This window comes from Ovis aries, chromosome 24 (assembly GCF_016772045.2).
Source record: "Ovis aries strain OAR_USU_Benz2616 breed Rambouillet chromosome 24, ARS-UI_Ramb_v3.0, whole genome shotgun sequence".
Taxonomy (NCBI): domain Eukaryota; kingdom Metazoa; phylum Chordata; class Mammalia; order Artiodactyla; family Bovidae; genus Ovis; species Ovis aries.
This window is the reverse complement of record NC_056077.1, coordinates 10,955,963-10,983,841: the sequence shown is the minus strand read 5'-3', so window position 1 is coordinate 10,983,841 and position 27,879 is coordinate 10,955,963. Positions and strand designations below refer to the sequence as shown.

The following is a 27,879-nucleotide window of genomic DNA, read 5'->3' as shown; positions in this document are numbered from 1 at the left end:
TGACTGTCAGCGAGCAGTTGTTTGGTATCCACTGTGGCATCACCACCCTCTAGTAGCTCCACCCGAAAGGAGCCCAGGTATTTTGAGAAAGGAGGAAGCATTTTCACAAGTGAATATATCTGTTCCTGGGCAAAACAAACTCTTTTTTTTAGAATTGCTTTTACTCTTTTATTTGAATTGGTTTCGCTGTTGTATCTATCTGTTTATATATTGCTTTCATGTTTTCACCTTGCTCTTTATTTTCTCTGTTATTGGCCATTAACAGTAGTATTACGTAAATATACTGAAAATAAGTGAGCACATGTCCATTCATGTTACAGATTTATTAGCTCCGAGGCAAGAAGCACCTTCTGTTGTTTCTATACCTGCATCCAGTTTTTCTCACCAAGTTGGAAATGAGCTGGCTTCAGTTTCTATTATGCCCTTACCTTCTGTTTTGCCACTGCAAGTGGAAGAGAGTTCTCTACCATCGACAGTGTTGGCAAATGGAGGAAAGATCCCCTTCAGCGCGCCGGAAGCGTTTCTAGACGATGGGGATATAGTCCTCGGAGATGAAATAGACGACCTCCTGGATTCTGCGCCTGAAACTAATGAAACCGTCATGGTAAATTCCAGTCTGACTCCCTTAAAACCTGACTTTCTCCCCCTCTTTTTTAAAAAAATCGTGATATAACCTGCTAGATATCTTCAGTATTGACTGTACGCTAAACTTAGGCTTTTCTTGAAAATTACTTTTGTCCTTTTCCAGTGGTAACTGGCACTTTATTTTATAAATTAAAAAAAAAAAACAAAACAGAACATGCTAGGAATCACATGTTGTGGGAAAGCGAAATTTAACTCCCTGGCAAACAATAGACATTTGGCATGTAAGGCAAAATGAATTGATGGATTAAGGATTTCTCATTCCTTAAGGATGATTCTCCTGTAGCTACATAACCATAAAGCAAACTTGGGTCCACAGGCCAGATCTGGCCTGCTGCCTCTTTAGTGCAGCCCGAACACTAAGACTGGTTTTGAGATTTTTACGTGGCTAGAAGGAAGGGAAAAGAAGAATAGTATTTAAGATACACGAAGCTATCTCATCACACTGCAGTAGCAGAGTTGAGTAGTTGCGCCAGAGGCTGTGTAACCCACAAAGCCTGCAGTGTTAATAGGGCTGTATTAATATCCAGCCCTTAGAGAAAAGTTCACTGACTCCTGCTGTGAAGTATATGAAGAAAGGTAGTGGCAGCAGGGATCCCAGAATGGTGACGCAGAGAGGGAAACTCAGAGCTGGTTTCCGGGGAGAGTAAGACCAGTGATATCCTTGTGGGGCTGACAAAGAGAAGATGTAAAAGGCAGACAGACAGTGGCGGGTGCGGGTGGGGGAGTTGGTCCCTTCCACTTTGACCTGAGGCAGGTTATTTCACCTCTCGGTCCCTCGGTTTCCTCATCTGTACAGTGACAGTCCTCGTAGGGTGCACCTCAGAGGGTTAGGAGGATTAAAGGGACGGTATATCCTGCCATTTATAGAAAAGTTCGCTGACTCCTGCTGTGAAGTATATTAAAATAGTGGAAGGTATTTTAATTGATACAGGGGGCGCTCGAAAAATTGTCGCTGTGTGGGGGAGGGGCAAGGCATCGTTCCATTTGTTCTCATGAGGTTGTACATTGACATCTCCCAAAAGATGGTCCCCAGTTCTCCAGGCTGCTCCAGCTCCCTTCTCTCGACCACCCTTCCTTCCGCCCTGGCCCCCGTTGGCTCAGAGCAGGGACTGTTAGGAATCCTAGAAAGCTTGGAAAATGAAGCAGGGACTTCTCATTTGGGTCACAGTGATATTAGAAGTCGAATCTCCAGACTTTTTAAAAAGTGGGCTGGAGAAGAAGTCAGCTCTGTCACTTGGATTCTGCCATCTTGATTATGACTTCAACTTTGTTACCTAACAAAATCACCCGGTGGACTAATTTGTTCTTATGTGCTGATATTAAAAGCAGTTTGGCAAGCTTGGGACAGAGTTTCACGGACTTCGTTCTGGTCTTGTTTCCTCCCCAGCCGTCAGCCTTAGTCAGAGGCCCCCTCCCAACTGCCAGCGTTGGCCCAAGCGTCCCCTTCTCGGCGGCGTCTCTTTTGGGCGCCTTGCCCATCGGGGCGAGGTACGCACCTGCGCCCTCCTTCTCGGATCTGTATCCGCCTTTGACTTCATCCTTAGAAGATTTCTGTTCTTCTTTAAATTCATTTTCAATGAGTGAATCTAAACGAGGTAAGACTCGAGCTGCTTATGTAAACAGTTACAGTTCATTTTCTAAAAAAGACAGTCTGTTTAACTAACACTAGGTAGTTGGTACGTGAGTTATTTTCATTGTAGCTGAAAATACACTGTAGCTCTAAAACCTGAAGCTTCCTGTTTTAAATTCTCCTGGACTTAACTGTGCCATTGTGGAGATCAAGAAGCAAAGGCCTAAGAGTAGGAATGTATGTGGCACTGTTTGTTTGTTTTAATAAGATAACTTGTTAAGGTGGGTGTCTGTTGTTTGGGGGGGTGAGATGACTTTTAATGTTTTAATGTTTTCTCTGGAAAAGGGATAACCCCCTCTTAAAGGGTCTTAAAGACCCTTTTAAATTCTGAACTAGGCAATACTTTAGTTAAGACTAATTTAAAATCAGTGTTTAGAATGATAATAGAACCACGTATTTTTGGCTTCATCCGTTGAGCTCAGCAAACTATGGTACTTTACTTTTGCAAAGGATTGCTGAGGTTTGGGCCTGACTCCTGTTTTTGTAATTCTAGGCTTAATGTATCCTTTAAGTAGCCACAAGAAAAATCTTCATATTTTTGTCAGGCATCATTACAGTTAAACGAATCAACATCAAAATAATTGATTTAAAGATTGGCAACTGAACAAATGAAAATTTGTGGAAAACAGAGGGCAGAGAGAAAGGAATTGAGTGGCAGACGGAGAAAAAGAAGTTTCTGCTTCACACTTTCAAAAGGAAAGAATCCTTTTCCATTTTTTAATATGAATTATCTTCTTAGTCTTTTTTTTAACATTCCCATTTGATAGGCCCTGCCTTAGCTCATGTCTCTGAAAAATTGCTTTTTATTGAAATTTGTTTGTCTAAGGATTATTTATGTCCTTGGTTTCTGGAGGAGAAGAGAGACTCCATAGCCCTTTTTGAGTGTCAATAATGAGCAAGAAAGCTTCTCGGAACTGGGAGGGGAAATAAGGTGGGAAGCCATAGTGAGCTACTAAGCCCTGATGTTCTTATTACATGATTAGAATGAAAAGGTCTGTTGAAGTTTTTTTATTATTTTAGATCTGTCCACCTCAACTTCTAGAGAGGGAACAGCGCTTAACAACAGTAATTCTTCCCTTTTACTTGTAAGTGCCACTTCCTCTTTTGTAACTTCGTCGCTTAAATTGCAAATAGGTCTTTTACTTAAGTAACTGAGTTATTTGAATGAACGGTACCAGCTCCCTGGAATTTTGTGTGTGCTGTGGGAAAGAGTGCTAAAATAAGACTCTTCTGGAACATCCAGTAATAAGTGCTCTGTGTTTAAGGCTGGATCTGTCATGGCAAATTAATCAACAGTGTAAGAGGCTTTAGGACAGTGTGAATGATGAAGAAATGCAAGATCAGGGCATGAAAACCCTGTTGGCTGATGAAGCAGAACAGTTGCCCATCGCTTGTAACAACTCATGGAGCATCCCAAAAAGTGGGGGAGGGGCCTAGAGACCCCACGGACGGGAACATGTAGAAGGAAATGGTTTTTAAATAGAAACGTAGTAAGGACAGAATAGTCCCACCTCTAGTCTGTGCAGAATGGCTCACTTTTGAGATGCGTTTGTTTTCTTCTTTAGTGATAGTGCAATATTTTTTGGCTGTTTTTTTTTGTTTGTTTTTTTGTTTTCTTATGCTTCTTGCAGATGAATGGACCAGGCAGTCTGTTTGCTTCTGAGAGTTTCCTGGGAATTTCAAGTCACCCTCGGAATGACTTTGGAAACTTTTTTGGAAGTGCAGTAACTAAACCCGCTTCTTCAGTGACCCCAAGACATCCCCTTGAAGGAACCCATGAACTGAGACAAGCTTGCCAGATCTGTTTCGTAAAATCAGGTCAGGACCAAACCAAGGAGCCCATCAATAACCTGAGAGTTTTTAGGAATTTGTAAATCTATGTGGAAACACCAACTATTGTGACTCTTGTATCTTTATTTGAATTCTTTCTAAAGAAGCAGCAATTATTGATTAGGAGCCTTTAGAGTCTAATAGGATAAGTCTCAGTTCTTCTTTGATATAATTTTATGTATAGAATCATTTAGAATAGAATATTTAACCTGATTTTGAAAATTCTTTGTATTTTAAGTATATGTTTAAGAATGTGATCATTTTCAAATAGAGTGAGAACTAGAAAAAAGCATTTTTAAGACCAGTATGTGATACAGTGTTTGTGAAAATTAGAGTACTTTCTGTTGGGTTTTTTCATATCTTTACCCCTAAGTCAAGTGATACAAACACAGTTTATTCTAAACGGGGCCCAAATTCATTTTCTTACTTGGTTTATTTAAGCACATGCTTTTCCTTTACTCAGTTGGTAAAGAATCTGCCTGCAGTGCAGGAGATCTTGGTTCGATTCCTGGGTTGGCAAGAACTGCTAGAGAAGGGATAGACTACCCACTCCAGTATTCTTGGGCTTCCCTCATGTCTCAGCAGGTAAAGAATCCGCCTGCAATGTGGGGAGACCTGGGTTCGATCCCTGGGTTGGGAAGATCCCCTGGAGAAGGGAAAGGCTACCCACTCCAGTATTCTGGCCTGGAGAATTCATGTACTATAGAGTCCATGGGGTCACAAAGAGTTGGACATGACTGAGCGACTTTCACTTTCGCTTTCCCTTTAGAAGCCATTAGAATTCTTATTCTAATAAATAAGGGTTATATCTTGGGAGCACTGGTGGTTTTGCTCTGATCTTTGTGTTTTGTCTGACAGCACAAAAGGCAAAAATTACTTTCCCTAGCTTGTTTTACGTGGGGGTTATGAAGGGACTTTTTCATGGGAATTTAATAATCATTATTCAGTTGCTCACAAATGCTTATAACTGTGCCTGTAAAATGAAATGATACTTCTTGTGCATATGAACAATCCTTTTTATATCTTTTTCAGGGCCTAAGCTAATGGATTTCACTTATCATGCTAATCTAGACCATAAATGTAAGAAAGATACTTTAATTGGTAGGATAAAGAATGTAGAAGATAAGTCATGGAAAAAAATACGTCCAAGACCGACAAAAACAAATTATGAAGGCCCTTATTATATATGTAAAGGTATGTGCTATAATTACTTAATTGGTGTACCATGGCCTAAGTGAGAAACAATTTGCTACTTTCATTGCAATAGCCCCAGTATTACTGTTACTAAAAATGTTTAGAGTTAACAGCAAATTCCTTGGTTTGAAAGATTAGTATTTGTTTGTATTACTTTTACATTTGCTTTTAATTTGCTGTCAAGTGGGTGTTTAATAGTTATTTATTGAAATAGGGGTTTCACCAGGTTTTAAACAGAAAACTGTCTCAAACGTTGGGTTCTGACATAGTCTAAGCAGAATCAGAACACTGAACTAAGGCTTTGATAATGTCACTCTTTTAATGTATTTTTGAGAGAAACGTAGTGTTTTCATTTTGTCAGACAGCTCCACCTGAATGAGCTTTCAGGCAGTTAAGTTGCTCAGTCGTGTCTGACTGTGCTACCCCATGGACTGCAGCATGCTAGGCTTCCCTGCCCATCACCAACTCCTGGAGTTTGCTCAAACTCATGTCCATTGAGTTGGTAATGCCATCCAACCATCCCAACCTCTGTTGTCCACTTTTCCTTCTGCCTTCAATCCTTTCCAGCATCAGGGTCTTTTCCAGTGAGTCAGTTCTTCACATCAGGTGGCCAAAGTTTTGGAACTTCAGCTACAGCATCATTCCTTCCAATAAATATTCAGGAAATGAGCTTTGAATGTCCGTAAATGATAGAATGGGAAAGACTAGAGATCTCTTTAAGAAAATTAGAGATACCAAGGGAACATTTCATGCAAAGATGGGCTCAATAAAGGACAGAAATGGTAGGGACCTAACAGAAGCAGAAGATATTAAGAAGAGGTGGCAAGAATACACAGAAGAACTGTACAAAAAAGATCTTCACAACCCAGATAATCACGATGGTGTGATCGCTCACCTGGAGCCAGACATCCTGGAATGTGAAGTCAAATGGACCTTAGGAAGCATCACTATGAACAAAGCTAGTGGAGGTGATGGAATTCCAGTGGAGCTCTTTCAAATCCTGAAAGTTGATGCTGTGAAAGTGCTGCACTCAATTTGCCAGCAAATTTGGAAAACTCATCGGTGGCCACAGGACTGGAAAAGGTCAGTTTTCATTCCATTCCCAAAGAAAGGCAATGCAAAAGAATGCTCAAGCTACCGCACAGTTGCACTCAACTCACACGCTAGTAAAGTCATACTCAAAATTCTCCAAGCCAGGTTTCAGCAGTAGGTGAACCATGAACTTCCAGATGTTCAAGCTGGTTTTAGAAAAGGCAGAGGAACCAGAGATCAAATTGCCAACATCCGCTGGATCATCGAAAAAGCAAGAGAGTTCTAGAAAAACATCTATTTCTGCTTTTTCGAATATGCCAAAGCCTTTGACTGTGTGGATCCCAATAAACTGTGGAAAATTCTGAAAGAGATGGGCATACCAGACCACCTGATCTGCCTCTTGAGAAATCTGTATGCAGGTCAGGAAGCAACAGTTAGAACTGGACATGGAACAACAGACTGATTCCAAATAGGAAAAGGAGTACATCAAGGCTGTATATTGTCACCCTGCTTATTTAACTTACATGCAGAGTACATCATGAGAAACGCTGGGCTGGAAGAAGCACAAGCTGGAATCAAGATTGCTGGGAGAAATATCAATAACCTCAGATATGTAGATGGCACCACCCTTATGGCAGAAAGTGAAGAAGAACTAAAGAGCCTCTTGATGAAAGTGAAAGAGGAGAGTGAAAAAGTTGGCTTAAAGCTCAACATTCAGAAAACAAAGATTATGGCATCTGGCCCCATCACTTCATGGCAAATAGATGGAGAAACATTGGAAGCAGTGGCTGACTTTATTTTGGGGGGCTCAAAAATCACTGCAGATGGTGATTGCAGCCATGAAATTAAAAGACACTTACTCCTTGGGAGAAAAGTTATAACCAACCTAGACAGCATATGCAAAAGCAGAGACATTACTTTGCCAACAAAGGTCCATCTAGTCAAGGCTGTGGTTTTTCCAGCGGTCATGTATGGATTCGAGAGTTGGACTGTGAAGAAGACTGAGCGCCGAAGAATTGATGCTCTTGAACTGTGGTGTTGGAGAAGACTCTTGAAAGTCCCTTGGACTGCAAGGAGATACAACCAGTCCATTCTAAAGGAGATCAGTCCTGGGTGTTCATTGGAAGGACTGATGTTGAATCTGAAACTCCAGTCCTTTGACCACCTGATAACAAAGAGCTGATTCATTTGAAAAGACCCTGATGCTGGGAAAGATTGAAGGTGGGGGAAAGGGATGACACAGGATGAGGTGGTTGGATGGCATCACTGACTCAATGGACATGAGTTTGAGTGAACTCCGGGAGTTGGTGATGGACAGGGAGGCCTGGCGTGCTGCAGTCCATGGGGTCGCAAGGAGTTGGACACGACTGAGTGACTGAACTGAACTGAAATGATTTTTTAAACTTAGGTGGTGAACATGCAAACATCAGGGCTTTTTTTTGCCCTGTCTGAAATAAAAGTAATTTAGAATTGTGCTGCTGTTGTTTTTTTTTTGTTCGTTTGTTTGTTTTAAGAGTTAATGGGACTTCTCTGGTGGCTCAGATGGTAAAGAATCTCCCTGCAATGCAGGAAACCCAGGTTCAATCCTGGGCCGAGAAGATCCCCTGGAGAAGGGGATGTCTACCCACTCCGGTATTCTTGCCTGGAGAATTCCATGAGCCTGACAGGCTACAGTCCACAGGGTTGCAAAGAGTCAGACACAACTGAGCAACTAACACTTCCATGCTTTCAATACACCATTCCTCCATAGTAATATGTGTACCATGGTTTGAAGCTATCCATGAATTGTTAGAAAAATTTAAACAATGCCCTTAGTGTGTTTAATATTCATTGGCTTTGAAAACACAGTGGCCCATGTTTTAAATGTCTTTTAATTCCCTGTGTCCCCCCTACTTTTTTTTAAGATTTTGTTTGAAAATGTATTTTTTTTTTTCCCTTTTTCAGAGGATAGTTACTTTACAATGTTGTGTTAGTTTCTGCTTTACAGCAAAGTGAATCAGCCGCACGTATACATACGTCCCCTCTTCGTTGGATTTTCCTCCCATTTAGGTCACCACAGAACATTGAGTAGAATTCCCTGTGCTATGCAGTCGGTTGTCATTAATTATGTTTTATTCGTATTAGTATATGCATGCCAACCCCAATCTCCCAATCCATCCCACCTCTGTTAATTTCCTGTCTTTCTAGATGTTGCCGCTGAGGAGGAATGTAGATATTCAGGCCACTGCACATTTGCTTATTGCCAGGAGGAGATAGATGTCTGGACGCTGGAGCGGAAGGGGGCGTTCAGCAGAGAGGCTTTCTTCGGTGGCAATGGAAAGATCAGCTTTACCGTGTTCAAACTGTTCCAGGAGCATCTTGGAGAATTTATATTCCTTTGTGAGGTACTGTCTCCAAGTCTTCTTTCGACTGTGAAACAGGTAGTGGTTTCTGACACAGAAGTATCAAGTGCTTAGCTCTGGTCCTGCTGTATGCTAAAGCATTTGCTTAGCAATGGTACCTACTATTACTATCCAAAAGAATAACATTAAGACGTCCTATTTGGTGAGTGTTAATTGACATATGCTTGTAATATGTAAGTATGAATGTCATCAGCATCACACAAAAGTTATCATCTTGTATTACATTTTTATGATAATTCTTCTCTGTCTGTTTCAGAAATGTTTTGATCATAAGCCTAGAATGATAAGTAAAAGAAACAAAGATAATTCTACTTCTTGTTCTCATCCGGTTACAAAGCATGAATTTGAAGACAATAAGTATGTTGGTATTTTCTAATATTTTTAGTGACAAAATTAATCCTCTTTTTAGATCCAAATAAAACCAGAGTAGTATCTTCCCAGGCGTTCCCTTCTCTTTTTGTTGTTGTTTTGAAAGATGGTGACTATTTTTATAAGACTAATAGGTTTTGCTGAGAACTTTAAAATGAATTATTAAGATTTAATACAGAAAAGTAATACGGGTTTATAGCTTCTCATGACATGGATTTAGGTATTTTAATGTAGCCTACGATAATTATCCTCTCCTCTCCCCAATTAATCCTACAGTTGCATACAGTGATTTGTTTTTTTCTGAAAGAGATTTAAAATGTATTTTCAGTCTAGAATTTTACATTTTGTATATGTATATGGGCTTCCTTGTTGCTCAGATGGTAAAAAAAATTCCACCTGTAATGCAGGAGACGTGGGTTTGATCCCTGGATTGGAAAGGTCTGCTGGAGAAGGGAATGACAACCCACTGTAGTATTCTTGCCTGAGAATCCCATGGATAGGAGCCTGGGGGACTACAGTTCATGGGCTTGCAAAGAGTCAGACGTGACTGAGCAGTTAAGCACACACACACATGAGTATATACATTTTTTTAAAAAGCTATGGTAGAACAGTAGTAAAATGTCGCTCCATTTTCCTCTTAGGTGCCTTGTCCACATTTTGCGAGAGACAACAGTAAAGTATTCCAAAATACGTTCTTTTCATGGCCAGTGTCAGCTTGATTTATGCCGACATGAGGTTCGATATGGCTGTTTAAGGGAAGATGAATGCTTTTATGCACATAGTCTTGTAGAATTGAAAGTCTGGATATTGCAAAATGAAACAGGTAGGTTTGTGCAAGATTGAGACAAGTCCCCTCAAGAGCAGGCAGGGTTTACGGAATGGTATTGAGGACCTTTCCCCATAATCTGGTGTGGCAGCACTGTAGATTTTATCTTGAGTCTTAAACCTGAGTTGCTTCACCTTTGGAGTGGCCTATTTTGAATGTGGTCTCATATAAGTAATTCCTGATACAAGTTCATGTATGCAGTACGGATCCGTGAGGAAGAAAGATTCTTCGGAAGGCACCAAGAGCTGTATTTATAAAGATTCCATTTCTAAAGAGTAGTATGATATTCATCCTTGGTGACAGATTATGCCAAATGGGGGTAAAGAATTGAGTCTGATTGTGCCTAGACAGGTGGCCTGGTACTGCGTAAAGAACTTTAAACAAAAGTCTTCGGCATTTTTCAGGCATCTCACATGATGATATTGCCCAGGAATCTAAACGATATTGGCAAAATTTGGAAGCAAATGTACCTGGAGCTCAGGTATGTTTTTCCTTTATCCTTTCTGCATTTGGGATCTTTTCTGGAATGGCCTGATGGATGTTAGTAGTTGGCAGATGCAGTTTATACTTCCATATAATCCAGTAACCTGCTTGAGTTTTCTTGAGTTTATTGAGTTAAGTGGGAAAAAAAATTGTGTAAATTCTGAATTTTAGTTGATTATCGTTAAAATAAAAAACCAAAAAACTAGGTATCTCATAGTACCTGCCAGGAATACAGGTTAGGAATTCCCTTGTGGTCCAGTGGTTAGGACCCTGTGATTCCACTGCAGGGGCCATGGGTTTGATCCCTGGTCAGGAAACTAAGATCCTGCATAGCCAAAGAAGAAAAGAATATAGGGTACACTTTTCTCTAATTATTTTATCTTTTGGCCACACCACATAGCATGTAAGATCTTAGTGCCCCAACCAGGGATTGAATCCACATCCCTTGCAGTAGAAAGCACAGAGTCCTGACTACTGGACTCTCAGGGAAGTTCTAGGATACAGTTTTCTTATTTAGTTTATTTGGCAAAACAGTTGGGGTCTTGGGCTGTGGGGATCCTTGGAGGAGGGGAGGTAGACTGTGTAGTTTTGCTTACCACTCAGCCAGACTGCTTTATCCAACCATCTTCCTTCCTTTCTCCCCACAAATCCTAAACATTAACACCAGAGCTGGCTTTGATAAATTGAGGTTTGGCATCTGTAATCTACTTTCATCATATTCTCTTATATTTGGGTAGAGAACTGGAGATTTAGTTATCAGATCATATATATAGTGGTCAAATCATCAGACCAGACAAGAACAGAAGTTGTGTGCTATTAAAAAAATAATAATAGCACACAGTTGTGCATGGCGAATGGATGTGTTCTCAGAAAATGGTTTTCTGTTAATTAAAACTGATCTCTTAATTACTTAAGGTACTTGGCAATCAAATAATGCCTGGATCCCTTAATATGAAGATAAAATTTGTATGTGCTCAGTGTCTGAGAAATGGCCAAGTCATTGAACCAGACAAAAACAGAAAATATTGCAGTGCAAAAGCAAGGCATTCGTAAGTAGTGTGTGTGTGCAAATAGTGCCTGTTTCTTTTCATGGGCGTAAAACCGTACATATAAGAAAAAAGATTAAGGCTGTGAGGAGAGCAAAGGAAAGTAGACAATTTAGGAGTAATTGCAAACCAAAAGGAAAGAGATTTTTAGGATTTAGTAGCTAAGAATTCAACAAAATTCAATAGTATTTTTCCTGTATTTTACCATTTCCTTGTTTAGGATTCATAGGGAATGTCTGTTTATAAATATCAACAGGAAGTGAAATGACAGAATCATAAGGCATTTCTTTTAGAAGGGTTGAAAAAAAAATCTCTGGTCCCTTGGGTACAGACTTTGTACCTGCCCCTTTATATTATGCCTTTGCCAGTGTGTTTTTGTTTTTTCTGAACTCCATTTTTCTTAGGTGGACCAAAGATCGTCGTGCGATGAGAGTGATGTCTATTGAACGTAAGAAGTGGATGAACATCCGTCCTCTTCCCACAAAGAAACAAATGCCTTTACAGTTTGATGTACATACGTAATTTTTAAGCCACTTTTTTTTTTATTAGGCATTTCAAATCATTAGAAAGTAGTAGTAATTCGGATGGAAACTGGTACCCTTTAAATAATGCTCGTCATGTTACTAAAATCTAAGTGGTCCTTTCGTTTTCCTTCCCCTTTTGTGTGTGTGGCTCTGGCGCAGTTTTTAGGTTGATTGGAATGAGTTACTTAGGAGACGTAGAAATGAACTAGAGAAAAGTAATGGTCTAGACTCAGCTTATTTTCCAGATGAATGACTGTGAGCAAATGGGAGAGAATTTCATTGATTCCTCAGCTTTGCTATCAAACCCAAGACTTTCTGTATTATTAACTCTGTTGATGAGTTTTTGGTGTTTTGTGTTTTTTTATCACGCCTATTTCTTTCACTGAAGCAATGGATGCTCGCTAAAGGATACCTAATGTTACAGGATTTTCTTGAAGTAACCCAAGGGTGGAGAAGGAAATGGCAACCCACTCCAGTATTCTTGCCTGGAGAATCCCAGGGACAGAGGAGCCTGTGGGCTGCCGTCTCTGGGGTCGCGCAGAGTCAGACATGACTAAAGCGACTTAGCAGTAGCAGCAGCAACCCAAGGGAAAAATGCTTCCTGTTGGAGCAACATGTTCCCCCAAAGCCCTTAGATTGGGAACATCAAACTGTCTTACAAGGTGGCACGTTTCGTCTTGGTCCCGTACATGGTCGTCTGGGCAAAGCTTGGAACTGGCCTCACTTTCTTGTTCACGAGAGAGGGTCTGGCGGGATTATACCTGAGCTCAGGTGAGGGGCGCTTTCTGCCCCAGTGGAGGAAACATGGGGAGAGTCTTTTGCCCAGAGCAGCAGTGCAGATGGACTGCAGAGTCTCCACTAACGGGGCTCCTTCTCCAAATTGCCAAGGAGTTGAGGAAGAGGTGGGTTCATTTCCCATCACCCAGGGCACCTTGCAGTTTGTGAAACTCAACACAGGTTACAAGGCCAGTCTTTGAGGGAGGTAATGTGTTTGTGTTTATCCACTGTGGTTTCAGCCTCATAGATAACGGGTGATTTATTAGTGGGCTATAATAAGAGAGGAGGAAGGCTTATTAGAACCAGTGATTATCTTGTGCTTCAGTAGATAGTGGAGATTATAGACATACTTCTCAAAATTTTGCCTAGACAAAGAAGACCGGGAACAGTTCTAACTCATGAGGCCGCTGCCTAGAACCACTGATTATTCTCTCATTGCAGATGCGGGTTCTACACCGCGTTTACAGGAACACATTTCCTCTGTTTCCCTACCCCACTAGATATTGCTAAGGGGTCCTTTTTCTAAAAGAAGAAATAACACTCTGCGTGCGTGTATGTGTATAGGCAGTGTGGTGAGGCGGAGAGAGGATGGGCTTCAGGGTCTGCCCGAAGGGCCAGTAAGTTAGCCTCAGTTTGCTCATCTGTAAATGGGAATCATTGCATGGAAGATATGTGAGATGGTGGTGTGTAAAAACCCAGCACAGAGCGGCCTTCTCCTTTGTCTTCTCTTCTCCCTGCTCCTTATCACTGAGCTTTGAAAGACAATAATCAGTGTCTACCCAGTAATACATAAGTAACTTCCTGGGGCTTGAATGGGAAAAGAATATAAGAAAATCCATCACAAGAATGTTTTGGTGACTTGACTTCCTGCAAAAAAATTGTAAAGGGGGTGGGGGGGTCCCTGACTTTCATTCAGGAGAGGAAAGGAGCAGTGTTTAGTGTTAACTGCTTCTTGATTTTTGGTGAAAGTCAATGCTAAGCATTTACTGTTATGTAAACTAATACATAGAGCCAGCTCTGTTGAAACACGGATAAACTAAGACAGGCTAACAATGAATTGTGCTAGGATTTATGCTCCATGAAGACAAATACATTGATGATATTTACGAATGTGCTCTTGGTGACAGTGGTATTCCTAGTTCTTAATAGTCACAGGTCTTAGGGAAATCTGTTCTGCTGACTGCTATCATTTTATTTTTCCTACCAGTATCACTGTTTTTACTCTGTAAAGTAAAAATGCAAATAACCACAAGAGGTATTACTAGAATGCTGTATAACTGGATGGCCTGGTTAGTGGAATAATTGTCTTCTGACACTGCAGAGCTAGTGAATGATGGCTGAGATTAGCTGCCAGTGTCGGTGAGAAGTAAACGTCGGAGGTTTTCTCTGACCTTGTTTATTGGAGGCGTCTGCAGTTTCTTTCCTGCTTCCCAAGTGCTGACAAGGAGGTATCTTGGGTGTCAGGCAGAGGAGAGTAGGATATGTCATATTGAGGGGGCCAGAGACTTGCACTACAGAGATAAAGTGCTCTGTTGTGTTAAAAGCAGATACTCTGAATAAGTGAATCTGTTGACATTTTCTCATAAGAAAATGTTCCATATTCCAGTTCCATACTTAGGCTCTTTTGAAAAGTTTTGAGACAGAAAGCTTGATATCATCTCATGTCTTTGGGGCTTATAGTCAATTTGAATAGGAGCAAATTAATCTCATTTAAAAATTATATTACTCAGCATTAGCATGGATAATATTTATTTCGCTTACATGTAAAAATTAGGCAGTTTTACTCATTGTACTCTGTCTTAAAGCATATTCATGTATTTTTTTTTAATACAGCTGTGCAATCATATTGCTTCTGGGAAAAAATGTCAGTACATTGGAAACTGTTCCTTTGCTCACAGTCCTGAGGAACGAGAAGTGTGGACCTACATGAAGGAGAACGGGAGTAAGTTGATGATTAAACATGGCCTTGACACCCACGGAATCCAGCTCGCCTGGAAGTCTCTTTCCTCCCTGTAAATTGCCGGCTTACAGGGAACACAGAAGGCAGTCTGTGCTCTAAGCCGTTATCTCATTTTATCAGTGAAGCAGAGTCTGACCACCAATCATGTTTGCTTAGGTCAAATTTGGATACAAAAACATAGGTCAGCATCCTCTGATGACATAGGCGTGTCCCTGAGTCACTGTCTGGGGAAGTTAAGTCCTTCCACGAGTGCTCGGGTCAGATCACCTGCTCCTGGTGTGAAGAGTCACTCCTGAATTTATCAGGTTGGAACTGGAGGTTTCTTCCGAGAACTCTTATGGGTAGAACAGGCCCAGATGCAAAGGCCCAAGGAGAGAATGATTGTCTTGGTCAAGTGTCAGTTTTACAGTGAGAGCCTTGGAAAGAAGCCTCAGGCAACCTTTCACTTCTGACCAGAAAAGGTTTTGCTACCAGGATCGTTGTTCTGCAGTCTTAAGTAAACTGATCAAAATTTACAGATGGTTTAAGATCTGCAATCTGGGGATTACAAGAATCAATTGGATTTAAGCACATCACCTATTGTATTTCAGCCATGTAAACATTCAGTGACTTGTGTGAGTGGGACTCCTTGCTTGGAGTGAGGACTTGAGGATATCCGGAAGGTATCCTTGCAAATCAGGGCTCTTGCAGCAATTCCTGCTACCACTGGCCTGAAGGAAGAAGGATTTCCTATTGTATCTCTAATCTTAGCTGGAGGTATATTGTTAGAAAAACTTGAGCAGACAGTAGAGCCGGGTTTTGACCAGATCCTCATTTCCAGCAGAGCCGGGTTTTGACCAGATCCTCATTTCCAGCTTTACTATTATTATTTTTTAACTCAGTGCCTCTCAGCTGGGGATGAATTTTGCCACCCACACCCCTCTCCCCTTGGGGACAGTTGGTAGCGTCTGGACCTTTTTATTGTTATGACTTGTGGGGCAGTGCTACTGGCAGCTGGTGGGCAGAGGCCAGGGAGATCTTTAAACATCGTACAGTGCACAAGGCTTATCCAGCAGCAAAGAATTATCTGGCTCAGCACACAGGTGGTGCCGAGGCCGAGAAACCTTAGTTTTATCAGTGGATGCTAATGCTGGATACACTTGTTCCTTCTGTGAGAAGCAGCTTGCAGCCACAGCCCCGGACCTGGCCATCGCTGTGCTGGTGTAAATTGCACCCCTGCGTGTCAGTCCTCTGGACAGTAGCTGGACTGACGGGGCCCCATCAGGGCCAGAATCTTGGTCCCTGTAGTAGGTTCCTCACCTTTCTCAGTAAACAGTGAGGAGCTGTGTAAGTTGCCTGTGTGTTTACGGCACTGATAACGAGTGTTTGACGTGGGCCGTTGTGAAGCTGTGGCTTTCCTTTTCAGCAATGCCCTTGAAATGGCTTCTGAATTTTATTTTTTGGCTGCACCATGCGGCATGTGGGATCTTAGTTCCCTGACCAGGGATCAAGCTTGTGTCCCCTGCAGTGGAAGCTCAGAATCTTAACCACTGGACCACCAGGGAAGTCTTGGGTCTCTGAATTTTAAACACCCACAAGGTGTCTTGCAAATGCAGGGAGGAGTTCATCCGTCTTGAAAACTAATGTTTGTCTGTGCCCTAATGGACCTAAATTTGGTTCTTACCCTGAGCGTCTGGAACTGGCCCATCTCTCGTGTCTAATACATAATCATCTCTGTTTGCCTCTTGATTTTCTTTTGAAAATTATGCTGACTGATGCAAAAAGAGTGCACGCTCTTGTGTGTATTTAAATGGTGTCTTTAAATATTTGCCGCTGAAAGGAGTTCATTTTTCTTTAGTACAAGATATGGAGCAGTTTTATGAACTCTGGCTAAAGAGCCAAAAAAATGAAAAAAGCGATGATGCAGCCAGTCAGTCCAGCAAAGAGAATGGAAAGCAAATCCACATGCCCACGGATTACGCGGAAGTTACTGTAAGTACCGCAGGTTGGTGCCCTTGCCTGTGCTTCCAGGCCTTTTCTTTCCCACCTTCTCCCAAACCTGGCTCCCTCACTCCCAGCTGGCCTGCCCGCCTCCCGGTGTCTTCATCTTCTCTTTGCGCTGGCTCCCTGCTGTAAGTCTAAGCCTCTCTGTCCTAAAAACTCCTTTCCTGCCTCCTTTTTCTGACTTTGGAAGCAGGAGCTGGTGAGTCACTGGCCTGAGATCCTGGGTAGCTTACGGAATGCCTCTGTGAGGGAGACGCAAAGCATGATGAGCCTGCGGGTGTATCCCAGTGCTGGGCCATGCAGGTGCTCAGGAATGGAGGGTTCCCCACCCCCAGGCCCTCCTTGTTTCTGGATGGGATGCTGTGCAGCACGTGGGATCTTGGTTCCCCAGCCAAGGATTGAACCCATGCCCCTTGCACTGGAGTCTTAACCACTAGACTAGTGCCCACCCTGCCGCAAGTCCTCATGTTCCCTTACCATCCTGCTGCAGTCTGGCCTGTCTCTGGGTTCCACCCCAGACATAAGTCACCTGCGGTGTTTCACTGAGCTAGCCTTAACATTTTTCAGAAAAGTAAAGGGGTTAATATAGAGAGTATCTTGAGCTGACCATCCCAAGTCAACTGATGTTAACAGTTTGCCGTGTTTGCTTCTGTTAGGTAAATAAAATATCACAGATGAGGTTGGAACCCCAGTTGTCACCCTTCCCAGAGGGACCAGATCCAATGTGTCTTTTTCCAGGCCGTATCTCCATATCTTGGATTGTCTAATCCTAATCTGTAGTTCTGCCCAGCGTGGTTTTTTAAACTGACACAGATGTACACGTTAACTCTGCTCCTTGTTTCCAGTTTTGGTTTTTTGGCCTCTTTCTGAATTGAATCAGTCAGACCCGGGTCAGGGACGTGTCTCTGCTCACGATAAGCCCTGTGGACTCTGCCCTCTCTGCCCGGGCTCAGCGCCGATTGCCTCGCCACCTTAAGTACTGCTGGGGTTTCCAGAGCAGGGTCACCCCAACTTTCTGGGTCTTGAGAGTCACCTGTCTCTGTGAGCCTCTTCTCTCTGCCCCCTTGCCCCCGCCCTGCGGCACCACCTAGCGTGTGAGATCCTGGTTCCCCTGCCAGGGATCAGACCCGCATCCCCTGCATTGGAAGCACGGAGTCATAGCCACTGCACTGCCAGGGAAGTCCCTCTGTAAACCTGTTCTTACCCAGCGTCACACAGGGTTGACCCAGGGCGCTTGGGAAGTACTGTTCAAACACCGCACGCTTGCATCTGTGGCAGCACAGGGTTCCTAATACAGTTCATGGGTCTGTGCCCCCGGGGCGGCGTCTTCCCAGCATGGGTACTTCCCTGGCCCCTGGCACACATCCTGCCCTCAGTAGGGGCTCAGTTCATGTGCAAGAGTGGAGTTGCTGCTCCTTGTTCTTGCATAGCAGGTGACCCCTGGGCTTTCGCATCCTCTCTGATTTTCCTCATGGTGTTTATCTTCCCCAGGACCCTGGTTTGAACCTGGCCCCCCATCCTCCCGACAGACTCCCTTGTTGGCACACCAGCTTCTTGCCAGAGAGTGCCATGACCCCTGGCCCAGCTCATTGTCCCGGCTCTCTGCTTCCTATGTGCTGGGGGGACCCTCGGCCCATCTCTCCCAGCTACCCCCGCTGGACGGGCTCCCCAAGAATAGAATGTGGGCCTTAGGTGGGGTTTTTAGTCAATCTGGGCCCCCCCGGACAGCAGCTGCTGACACGACCCATGTCTTCCGTGCGCTGCAGGTGGACTTTCACTGCTGGATGTGTGGGAAGAACTGCAACAGTGAGAAGCAGTGGCAGGGCCACATCTCCTCCGAGAAGCACAAGGAGAAGGTCTTCCACACTGAGGATGACCAGTACTGCTGGCAGCACCGCTTTCCAACGGGGTATTTTAGTATTTGTGATAGGTACGTGGGTCTCTGCAGCTTCCCACATGAACTCTGCTGGTCTGGCTTGAATTCCACAGTCATTGTATCAGTAGACATGGTGCAGGCTAAATCACTTAGGTTGACAGACTCTGTGTGACCCCATGGACTGTAGCCCTCCAGGCTCCTGTGTCCATGGGATTCTCTAGGCAAGAATACTAGAGTGGGTTGCCATTTCCTTCTCCAGGGGATCTTCCTGACCCGGGGATTGAACCCACATCACTCACCTCTCCTGCACTGGCAGGCAGGTTCTTTGCCACTGAGAGCTACCTGGGATGCAGTGGACAGGGTACCTGGGTGGCAAAGTCTTCTAATCCTGGATGTTGGCATCTGAGCTCAGAGTTTTAGTTGCTCCTTGAACATTTCCTTCACTCACCTGCGTTACCTGAAAAGACTCACTGGTTTGCCCGCACTGGAGTGAAACATCTTAAGATAACCAAACAGGGAAGTAAGTTCATTTAGGCTCGCCCAGATGATCTCTGAGCTGGCAGTGAGGATTCTCTGACTCTTCACAACCATCTTTTCGTAGTAGATGTTCATCACTTTTGAAACTGCCTTTGAATTATATTCCAAGTGTCAATCTGGAACTTTCTCAGGTCAGATGGAAATAGTATTAATAGTATCACTCTTTTCAGTATAGTTAGAAAATTTTTCAGTGAAAAGCTGGGCAATTTTGAATTGCTCCTTATTTTGTTGTTGGCCATTTCTGTTTGATTTCCCAATTTAGATCCATGTAATATGTAGAATTATTGAAGATTATTTTCTACTTCCGGTCCCCTCTGATTTTCTTTCTACTGCATCAGGAAGGAGTAGAGTGTTTCTTTTCCCAGGAATCAATGTTTTTCATTAAGTAGTACATTTAAATAGTTTAAAGTACTCATTTCTCTATTCTAGATGCCAAGACAATAAAATACTCATTTTTATTATACTCCAATATAAAAGTATTAAAAATACTCATTTTTCTAGGATTATGAGTTTGAGCTAAAAGTTTAACACAAACCATAAAGTTAGTGAAGAGCACATTTTAAAGATTGTTATAAACAACGGGTGGACACTTACCAAGCTGACTTGTCCTAACAGGTATATGAATGGTACCTGCACGGAAGGAAGCAGCTGTAAATTTGCACACGGCAATGCTGAACTTCATGAATGGGAAGAGAGAAGAGACGCCCTAAAGATGAAGCTCAACAAAGCACGGAAAGATCACTTAATTGCCCCCAATGATAATGACTTTGGAAAATATAGTTTTTTGTTTAAAGATTTAAACTAATATGCTGGCTTTTATGTATGTTACGTAATCAGGGCATTGACCAGAAAAATTGAAAGTGTTCTAAGGCACGTAGCAGAGGAGCTGCAGGTTTTCTGCTTGTATTGGTGTCTCTCGTCCCTCCTGAGCAGCAACCCACAGTAGGTAGGAAAACGGGCTGTTGGACAGGTCTGGCCAGGCTCTTAGGGTGTCACATGGTGAAGTGACCGCTACTGGTTGCCATCTGTTGAACGGACATTTGGATGAATTGTGTTCGGGAAGAGGTGATGTCTAGGACAACTCCTTGAGTTGGTCCTTCAGATAAGAACCACGATGCTGAGAGAGAAACACTGTACTAGGATCAGAACACATGATGGATGAAATTCTTCACACGTTTTTAAGAGGAACGAATTTGTCTAATGAAGTTCGCTACTTATCTGTACGTAGGTTGCTAAAAAGGATTTTCTTAACTCAGATTTTAAGCCAAATAACCATTTAACACTAGTATATGTTAAATGGGGTATTTTTCTGTATTTGTATGTTTCACTATAATAAGGGAACTGAGGATAATGTGCATTGAGACTATTTTGAAAAATAATCAGTTGACTCAAATTTTATTTCTTGGTCTTTTGCTGTTTAAATGATGATTTTGAAAGATTAAACTTGTACTGTTGGTATTGTGTAGTGTATGGACCAATATTGCCTGTAATAAAGATTTTATATATAGATGTCTTTCATTTTGTGGTATGGTCCTTGCCTCACAAAGAATTGTTAAAACTGGGTCCTAAAATCACAAGGTTAGATCTTTTTTTTTTCTGGCCACTCCGTGCAGCTTGTGGGATCCCAGTTCCCCAACCAGTGATCGAACCTGGGCCCTTGGCAGTGGAAACATGAAATCCTAACCATTGGATCACCAGGGAATTCCCTAGATTTTTAAAAAACACTTTTCTTTAAGCAATTAATGACAAAGTAAATTAGAGGGACATGGCAGCAACTGCCACTCTGTCCCACTCTCCTGCGATTTGGGTTGCTAAAAGGCTTCTCTTATTGACCGACATGCTAACCCCTCTAGGAGCTCTTCTGTGTTTCATTCAGATGAACACTCAGCAAGGGGACGCATGGTCAGCTAGGACGTGGGCTGTGGGACTCCGCAGAGATAGCCGTCTAGCGAGATGCGCTCGATAGGGTCGTTGTGGTTGTTGAAAGACCGCTGAAGGCATGGTCAGCACAGAGACAAAGGCACTGTTGTTCTGCTAAGTCTCCCTAGTCTGACGGCCTTCATGATGTTTTTCTTCTCCATCCTTCCAGACTTCTTTTGTGCTCTTTCCAGGGAGAATAGATGTTAAAAAAAGATATCTCTGCTGTTCTGTTTCAACCTGGAGTTTAAAAAGCTGGTTGTTTTAACCTTGGAAACCTAGGCTTGAAACCTAGTTTGGAATCCTCTGACTGGTCAAGAGGAGAATTTTTTTGATTTTCACACCCCACGTCAAAATTTTCTGTGCCTTGGCTCTCTCGCAGTTCTCTGTGCTCTGAACCATCTGTGCAGTAAATCCCACTTCTGCCTAAGTCATCCAGTTTGTTGCTCTGGTTTCCACCTAAGAACCCTGCAGGCCACAGCCTTGGTCTCAGCACCAGGATTTAGTCATTCAGTCACTAAGTTGTATCTGACTCTGCGACCCCACGGACTGCAGCGCACCAGGCTCCCCTGTCCTTCACTGTCTGAAGGAGTTTGCCCAGAATCATGTCTACTGAGTTGGTGATGCTCTCTAACCATCTCACCCTCTGCTGGCCCCTTCTCTTTTGACTTTCTTTTACAGCATCAAGGTTTTTGCCAGTGAGTCAGCTTTTTGCATCAGGAGGCCAAAATACTGAAGCTTCAGCGTCGGTCCTTCCAGCATCAGTGAATATTCAGCATCAGGAAATCAGTCTAATTACTCCGTGATGAAGTCACATCCCCAACCCAGAAATGAAGAGAAGAGAGTAGTAGTGGGGTGAGGAGAGGGAAGGAAAATAAGGTATAAAAGAGCAAAACTGCAGTATTAACCACATTGGAAACTAAGAAATCGATGTGTCTCCTTGGACAGGTTGATCTGCCTATCTCCTCCAGAGTGGATTTTTTGTTTGTTTCAATGTTTAACAAATGGAGATACAATTAAAAAACCCCCAAATGTTACCATTTTAAAGTAGAAATCCATGGTTTTAGTAGAATCCAAATGTGCTACAATCGCCACGATGAAAAAGTGTTTTACTCCCTGAAAATAAAACCCACACCCTAGTGTACCTGCTCCCCCTGCTTTTCAAGCTGTAGGTGACCACTAATCTGCTTTCCTTATTTAAAAAAAACATTTATTTATTTGGCTGTGCCAGGTTGTGCCATGTGGGATCTAGGTTCCCTGATCAGGGATTGAACCCAGGCCCCCTGCATCTTGAGCTCAGAGTCTTGTCTAGGGCTGTCCTAGACAAGCACAAGGGCAGTCCCTAATCTGCTTCCTGCCTGTGCTGGACATTGCATGTAAGTGGAATTATAGAATATGTGGCCTTTTCTGACTGGCTTCTTTCACTGAGTGTAATGTTTAAGAGGGCAGCAGAGGATAAGATGATTGGACGGTATCACTGACGCAATGGACATGAATTTGAGCAAACTCCGGGAAATAGTGAAGGACAGGGAAGCCTGGCGTGCTGCAGTCTGTGGAGGGCACGACTTAGTGACTGAACAGTAAGTGTTTTCAAGGTTCATCTACACTGTAGCATGTTATCAGTATTTCATTCCTTTTAACTGCTGAATAATCCTTCACTGTGCAGATCTGTTAGGTTTTGTTTACCCATTCTTCTGGTGATGGGCATTCAGCTTGTTTCCTCCTTCAGGCTCCTGTGAATAGGAATATTCATGTGTAAGTTGTGTTGGCCACAATGAGCTGGTCCCATCAGTCCTGAAGAGGTGTTGGGAGGTGGCAGGTAGATTTTCCTCTGCCCAGTTCTCCCACCTGTGTTGGACGTGCCTGGACAGTAGGCCAGGGCTGGAAGTGCTCACCCCTCTCCATCATCCTCAACCTTCCTGGGTCTGCTCTTTGAGGGCTGTTTGCCTTTGACTGAGTTCCAGTGATCCCCACTGGGAAACTGAAGGACTGCATGTTCCCTGGGCAGTTAGTGTGGGTTTAGACACTCCTTAGTTGACCTGCAGAGATGAACATATGGATTTTCTGTCAGTACTTACTGCAAGGGAACAAGGAGTGCCAATTTATGGAAAGCCAACTCTTTGATCTTGATATAAAGTCTCCAAGAAACCGCACCATTGTCCAGCTTTACCTAGTAGGCTCAGGGTGTGGGCTCCCTCCTGCATTACCTGCCAACCTGTACCTTGTCAGGCACATCCTGTTTAGTAAGTAAATACTTCGATGCTTTAAAAATTAACAAGCAAAAAAAAAAAAATCATCAAGCATTAGATGTTTCATACACACACACACACACACACACATAAATACACGTCTCTAGTACCTCAGCGGTAAAGAATCTGCCTGCAGTGCAGGAGACACGGGTTCAGTCCCTGGGTCAGGAAGATTCCCCCCAAAAAGGAAATGGCAACCCACTCCAGTATTCTTGCCTGGGACATCCCAAGGACAGGGGAGCCTGGAAGGCTATCCATGAGGTCACAGAGTCAGACATGACTTAGAGACACCAAACAACAACAACAAACGTATACATGTTATATACATGTCTATAAGTATATGTGTGTATATATATACACTCACACATACATACATATACATACAATGGAATATTAACTCAGCCATACAAAAGTGAAATTTGTAGCAACCTGGATGGACCACAGAATATTATACTTAGTGAAATAAGTCAGAAAAAGACTATATGATATCCATTATAGGTAGAATCTAAAAAGATAATATAAATGAACCTGTATACAAAACACAAACAGATTCACAAACAGAAAATAAATTTATGGTTACTGAAGGAGAGACGGAGGGACAAATTAGGAGTATGGGATCAACAGATACAAACTACTATACACAGATCGGCAACAAGGATTTACTATACCTTCTACATAGTACAGGGAGTTACTGAATATCTTGTAATTACTATACCTTGTATATAGCACAGGGAATTACCTAATATCATGTAATAACTTATAATGGAACATAATCCACAAAACATACTGTGCTGTACATCTGAAACTAACATAATATTGTAAATCAACTATACTTCAATTTTTGAAAAATTTTGTTGAAACTACAGGATGTAAAATAATGGGCTTTCTTGTGCAAGAAACACTGACAGAATACCAAACCAGAGACTCAGATTTAAGGAAGCTGATGAAGGGACAAAGTAGAATAAAATATTTGAAGCAAGTGATAGCATTGCTTTCTGAGTTACCATAGTAACACACTTTTAAAAATAACCAAATTTGGCTTAGAAACAATAGTAATGAGACAGTTTAAAAGACAGAATTATACAATTTTGAGCAGGGGGAAAGTTATGATTATTTGCACACACACAAAAAGAAAGAGCTCTAATTTAAAAAAAAATTAATAAGTCATTATTTCTCCCCAATTCTAAGACAGGATTAATACCTGGGAAAAACATATGTCCCAGGTGGCATGGTGGTTAAGAATCAGCCTGCCAACATGGACACAAAAGAGATGTGGGTTTGATCTCTGGGTTGGGAAGATCCCTTGGAGGAGGAAATGGCAACTCACTCCAGTATTCTTGACTGGAAAATTCCATGGGCAGAGGAGCCTGGCAGGCTACAGTCCATGGGGTCACAAAGAGTCAGACATGACTGAGCACGCGCACAAAGAAAGAAACACACGGAATCTTCTCCCTGGCCCTATGCAAACGCCACCACCCTGATCACGGTATGAACAGTGACCGTGAAAGCACAGATACTGGCTGATGTGGACTAGTTAGGGCTGCCATGATTTAATGACTGAACAAGGACAAACCGTGAAGAGCAGTGCAGCCTGACCCAGACGGCCTGGTGTCATCTGAAATGAATTTCCCATTGTCCATCATTGCCGGAGCAGCAATGTCTGGAAACAGAGGCATAAAGGAAACATACGTTGGTCTCCTGGCTTGTAAGATATCGCTCTGCACTGCCATAAGATGTAGTGGGTCTCATGAAATAGCCCAGAGGCAACAAAAGCACTTTGAACTTTATAAAGGCCTGTGCAAAAGACAGGTGTCTTATGAAAGAGTAGGGTGGATTCTGCTCTATTGGCCTACAGTGAATGAGTACCCATGACTTTGGACCGTATTTGTTTTTGTTAGCAATATACTGTGTTAACTCAGATCTAAACAAATCAAGAGAACTAGAAATGGTAAATAAAGTTAACATCTTTTAAAAAACTAGAAATGCATTTAAAAAAATTTTCTCAGCTTCTTCCAACAATATTATATAAAACAATAATATAACACTGGCTTTGTAGTAGATTTAAAAAAGAGCAATAATAGCATTAAAATGGAAGGAAGAAATGGAGCTATATTGGAGCAGTTTCTGTATTTTACTGGAATTAAGTTAGTGTAAATCTGAAGTAGATTCAGAAAAAAATGTATACTGTAATCTCTGAAGGGCTTCCCTGATGGCTCAGATGGTAAAGAATCTGCCTGCAATGGGGGAGACCCAGGTTTGATTTCTAGGTCAGGAAGATCCCCTGGAGAAGAGAATGGCTACCTACTACAGTATCCTCGCCTAGAGAATTCCACAGACAGAAGAGCATTGTGGGCTACAGTCAGTGGGGTCACAGAGAGTTGGACACGACTGAGCAACTAACACACAATCCCTAAAGGCAGCCGCTAAGAATATAAACTGAAAAAAATAAGTTTTAAATCAGTAAAGGAATTAACAGTGTTTTAGAAAAGAGCCACTTAACATAAAGGAAGGAAGCAAAGAGCAAAAAAAAAAAAAAAAGGGACTGTGAGAGGAGATACTTCCCTGGTGGTCCAGTGGCTAAGACTCTGCACTTTCAATCCAGGAGGGCCAGGTTCCATCCCTGGTCAGGGAACTATATCCCACATGCTGCAACTAAGATCTGGTGCAGCCAAAAAAAAAACACCAGTATTAAAAAAAAATGAGATATACAAACCAAAGTGCACAATGGCATACAAACATGAGCTACCAGCATGTTGAGCCTCCATGTTAACAAACCGAATGCTCTGGGCCACTTAGGAAGGTGGCATTCCCAGAGCCCTTTCAGTTCAGTTCAGTCGCTCAGTCATGTCCGATTCTGCGACCCCATAAACCGCAGCATGCCAGGCCTTCCTGTCCATCACCAACTCACGGAGTTTACCCAAACTCACGTCCATTGAGTCAGTGATGCCATCCAGCCATCTCATCCTCTGTCGTCCCCTTCTCCTCCTGCTCCCAATCCCTCCCAGCATCACAGTCTTTTCCAATGAGTCAACTCTTCACATGAGGTGGCCAAAGTATTGGAGTTTCAGCTTCAGCATCATTCCTTCCAATGAACACCCAGGACTGATCTCCTTCAGAATGGACTGGTTGGATCTCCTTGCAGTCCAAGAGACTCTCAAGAGTCTTCTCCAACACCACAGTTCAAAAGCATCAATTCTTCAGCGCTCAGCTTTCTTCACAGTCCAACTCTCACATCCATACATGACCACTGGAAAAACCATAGCCTTGACTAGATGGACCTTTGTTGGCAAAGTAATGTCTCTGCTTTTGCATATGCTGTCTAGGTTGGTCATACACTTTCCTTCCAAGGAGTAAATGTCTTTTAATTTCATGGCTGCAATCACGATCTGCAGTGGTTTTGGAGCCCCCCAAAATAAAGTCTGACACTGTTTCCACTGTTTCCCCATCTATTTCCCATGAAGTGATGGGACTGGATGCCACGACCTTTGTTTTCTGAGTGTTGAGCTTTAGGCCAACTTTTTCACTCTCCTCTTTCATTTTCATCAAGAGGCTCTTTAGTTCTTCTTCACTTTCTGCCATAAGGGTGGTGTCATCTGCATATCTGAGGTTATTGATATTTCTCCTGGCAATCTTGATTCCAGCTTGTGTTTCTTCCAGCCCAGCATTTCTCATGATGTACTCTGCATAGCAGTTAAGTAAGCAGGGTGGCAATATATAGCCTTGACGTACTCCTTTTCCTATTTGGAACCAGTCTGTTGTTCCATGTCCAGTTCTAACTGTTGCTTCCTGACCTGCATACAGATTTCTCAAGAGGCAGATCAGGTGGTCTGGTATGCCCATCTCTCTCAGAATTTTCCACAGTTTATTGTGATCCACACAGTCAAAGGCTTTGGCATAGTCAGTAAAGGCCCTTTACCTCCCTGGAAACCTTGCACTGGGGTTAGCACGCTGGCTTGTGGCATAGGTGACTTCTTATCTTCTGTGTTTTTTTTCTTGTTTTGTTTTTGTGTGGTATCATACTGCCTTAGTTCTCTCTGCGTTTTATTTACCTGGTTTGTAGTTACTGACAGCGGAAGGCTAGTCTAGATCTTTGGCCCAGCTGTTGGGTAATTAGGGACATTCTCTTAGCTCCAGGCACACGTGTCCCAGGTAAACAATCCCAGTCACTCTCAAATCATATTTCATCCTTCTCTGACTTGTCCTTTTTAATCACAAAAACTTATTTAGAAGTGACCTAACATTTAGAACATTTGGAGCTCCCCCTGTGGCTCAGCTGGTAAAGAATCCGCCTGCAATGCGGGGAAACCTGGGTTCGATCCCTCGGTTGGGAAGATCCCCTGGAGAAGGGAAAGGTTACCCACTCCAGTATCCTGGCCTGGAGAATTCAAAGGGCTGCATAGTCCATGGGGTCGCAAAGAGTCGGACACGACTGAGCGACTTTCACTTTCATTAACATTTAGAGTCAGAAAGGATTTAAGAGTTGGCAGAGGATCGCTCGAGCGGCTTGTTAACCAAATTGCTTTCGAGTCTACTCCCCTAACGCCTAGTGGACGCGGTCAAGAGGCTTTTCCAAGCCTCGGTTTTCCCATCTCTAAAGTG

The 27,879-nt window shown here is 42.7% G+C and overlaps 1 protein-coding gene across 6 annotated transcripts in view; it reads left to right on the top strand.

The window, feature by feature from the left end:
- Positions 1-20,632, top strand: part of ZC3H7A (zinc finger CCCH-type containing 7A) — a 37,821-nt gene extending 17,189 nt beyond the window's left edge. For all 6 annotated transcript variants that reach the window (XM_015104082.4, XM_060405981.1, XM_060405979.1 and 3 more), the window contains 15 exons: positions 321-604; positions 2,033-2,240; positions 3,296-3,360; positions 3,907-4,093; positions 5,138-5,299; positions 8,519-8,715; positions 8,990-9,090; positions 9,744-9,925; positions 10,333-10,409; positions 11,327-11,460; positions 11,862-11,967; positions 14,592-14,700; positions 16,556-16,689; positions 18,468-18,631; positions 19,730-20,632. In XM_015104082.4, the coding sequence (XP_014959568.2) occupies positions 321-604; positions 2,033-2,240; positions 3,296-3,360; positions 3,907-4,093; positions 5,138-5,299; positions 8,519-8,715; positions 8,990-9,090; positions 9,744-9,925; positions 10,333-10,409; positions 11,327-11,460; positions 11,862-11,967; positions 14,592-14,700; positions 16,556-16,689; positions 18,468-18,631; positions 19,730-19,919 (2,300 nt within the window). In that variant the 3' untranslated portion in view covers positions 19,920-20,632. The remainder of the gene's footprint in view (positions 1-320; positions 605-2,032; positions 2,241-3,295; positions 3,361-3,906; positions 4,094-5,137; positions 5,300-8,518; positions 8,716-8,989; positions 9,091-9,743; positions 9,926-10,332; positions 10,410-11,326; positions 11,461-11,861; positions 11,968-14,591; positions 14,701-16,555; positions 16,690-18,467; positions 18,632-19,729) is intronic.
- The last annotated feature ends 7,247 nt before the right edge of the window (positions 20,633-27,879 follow it).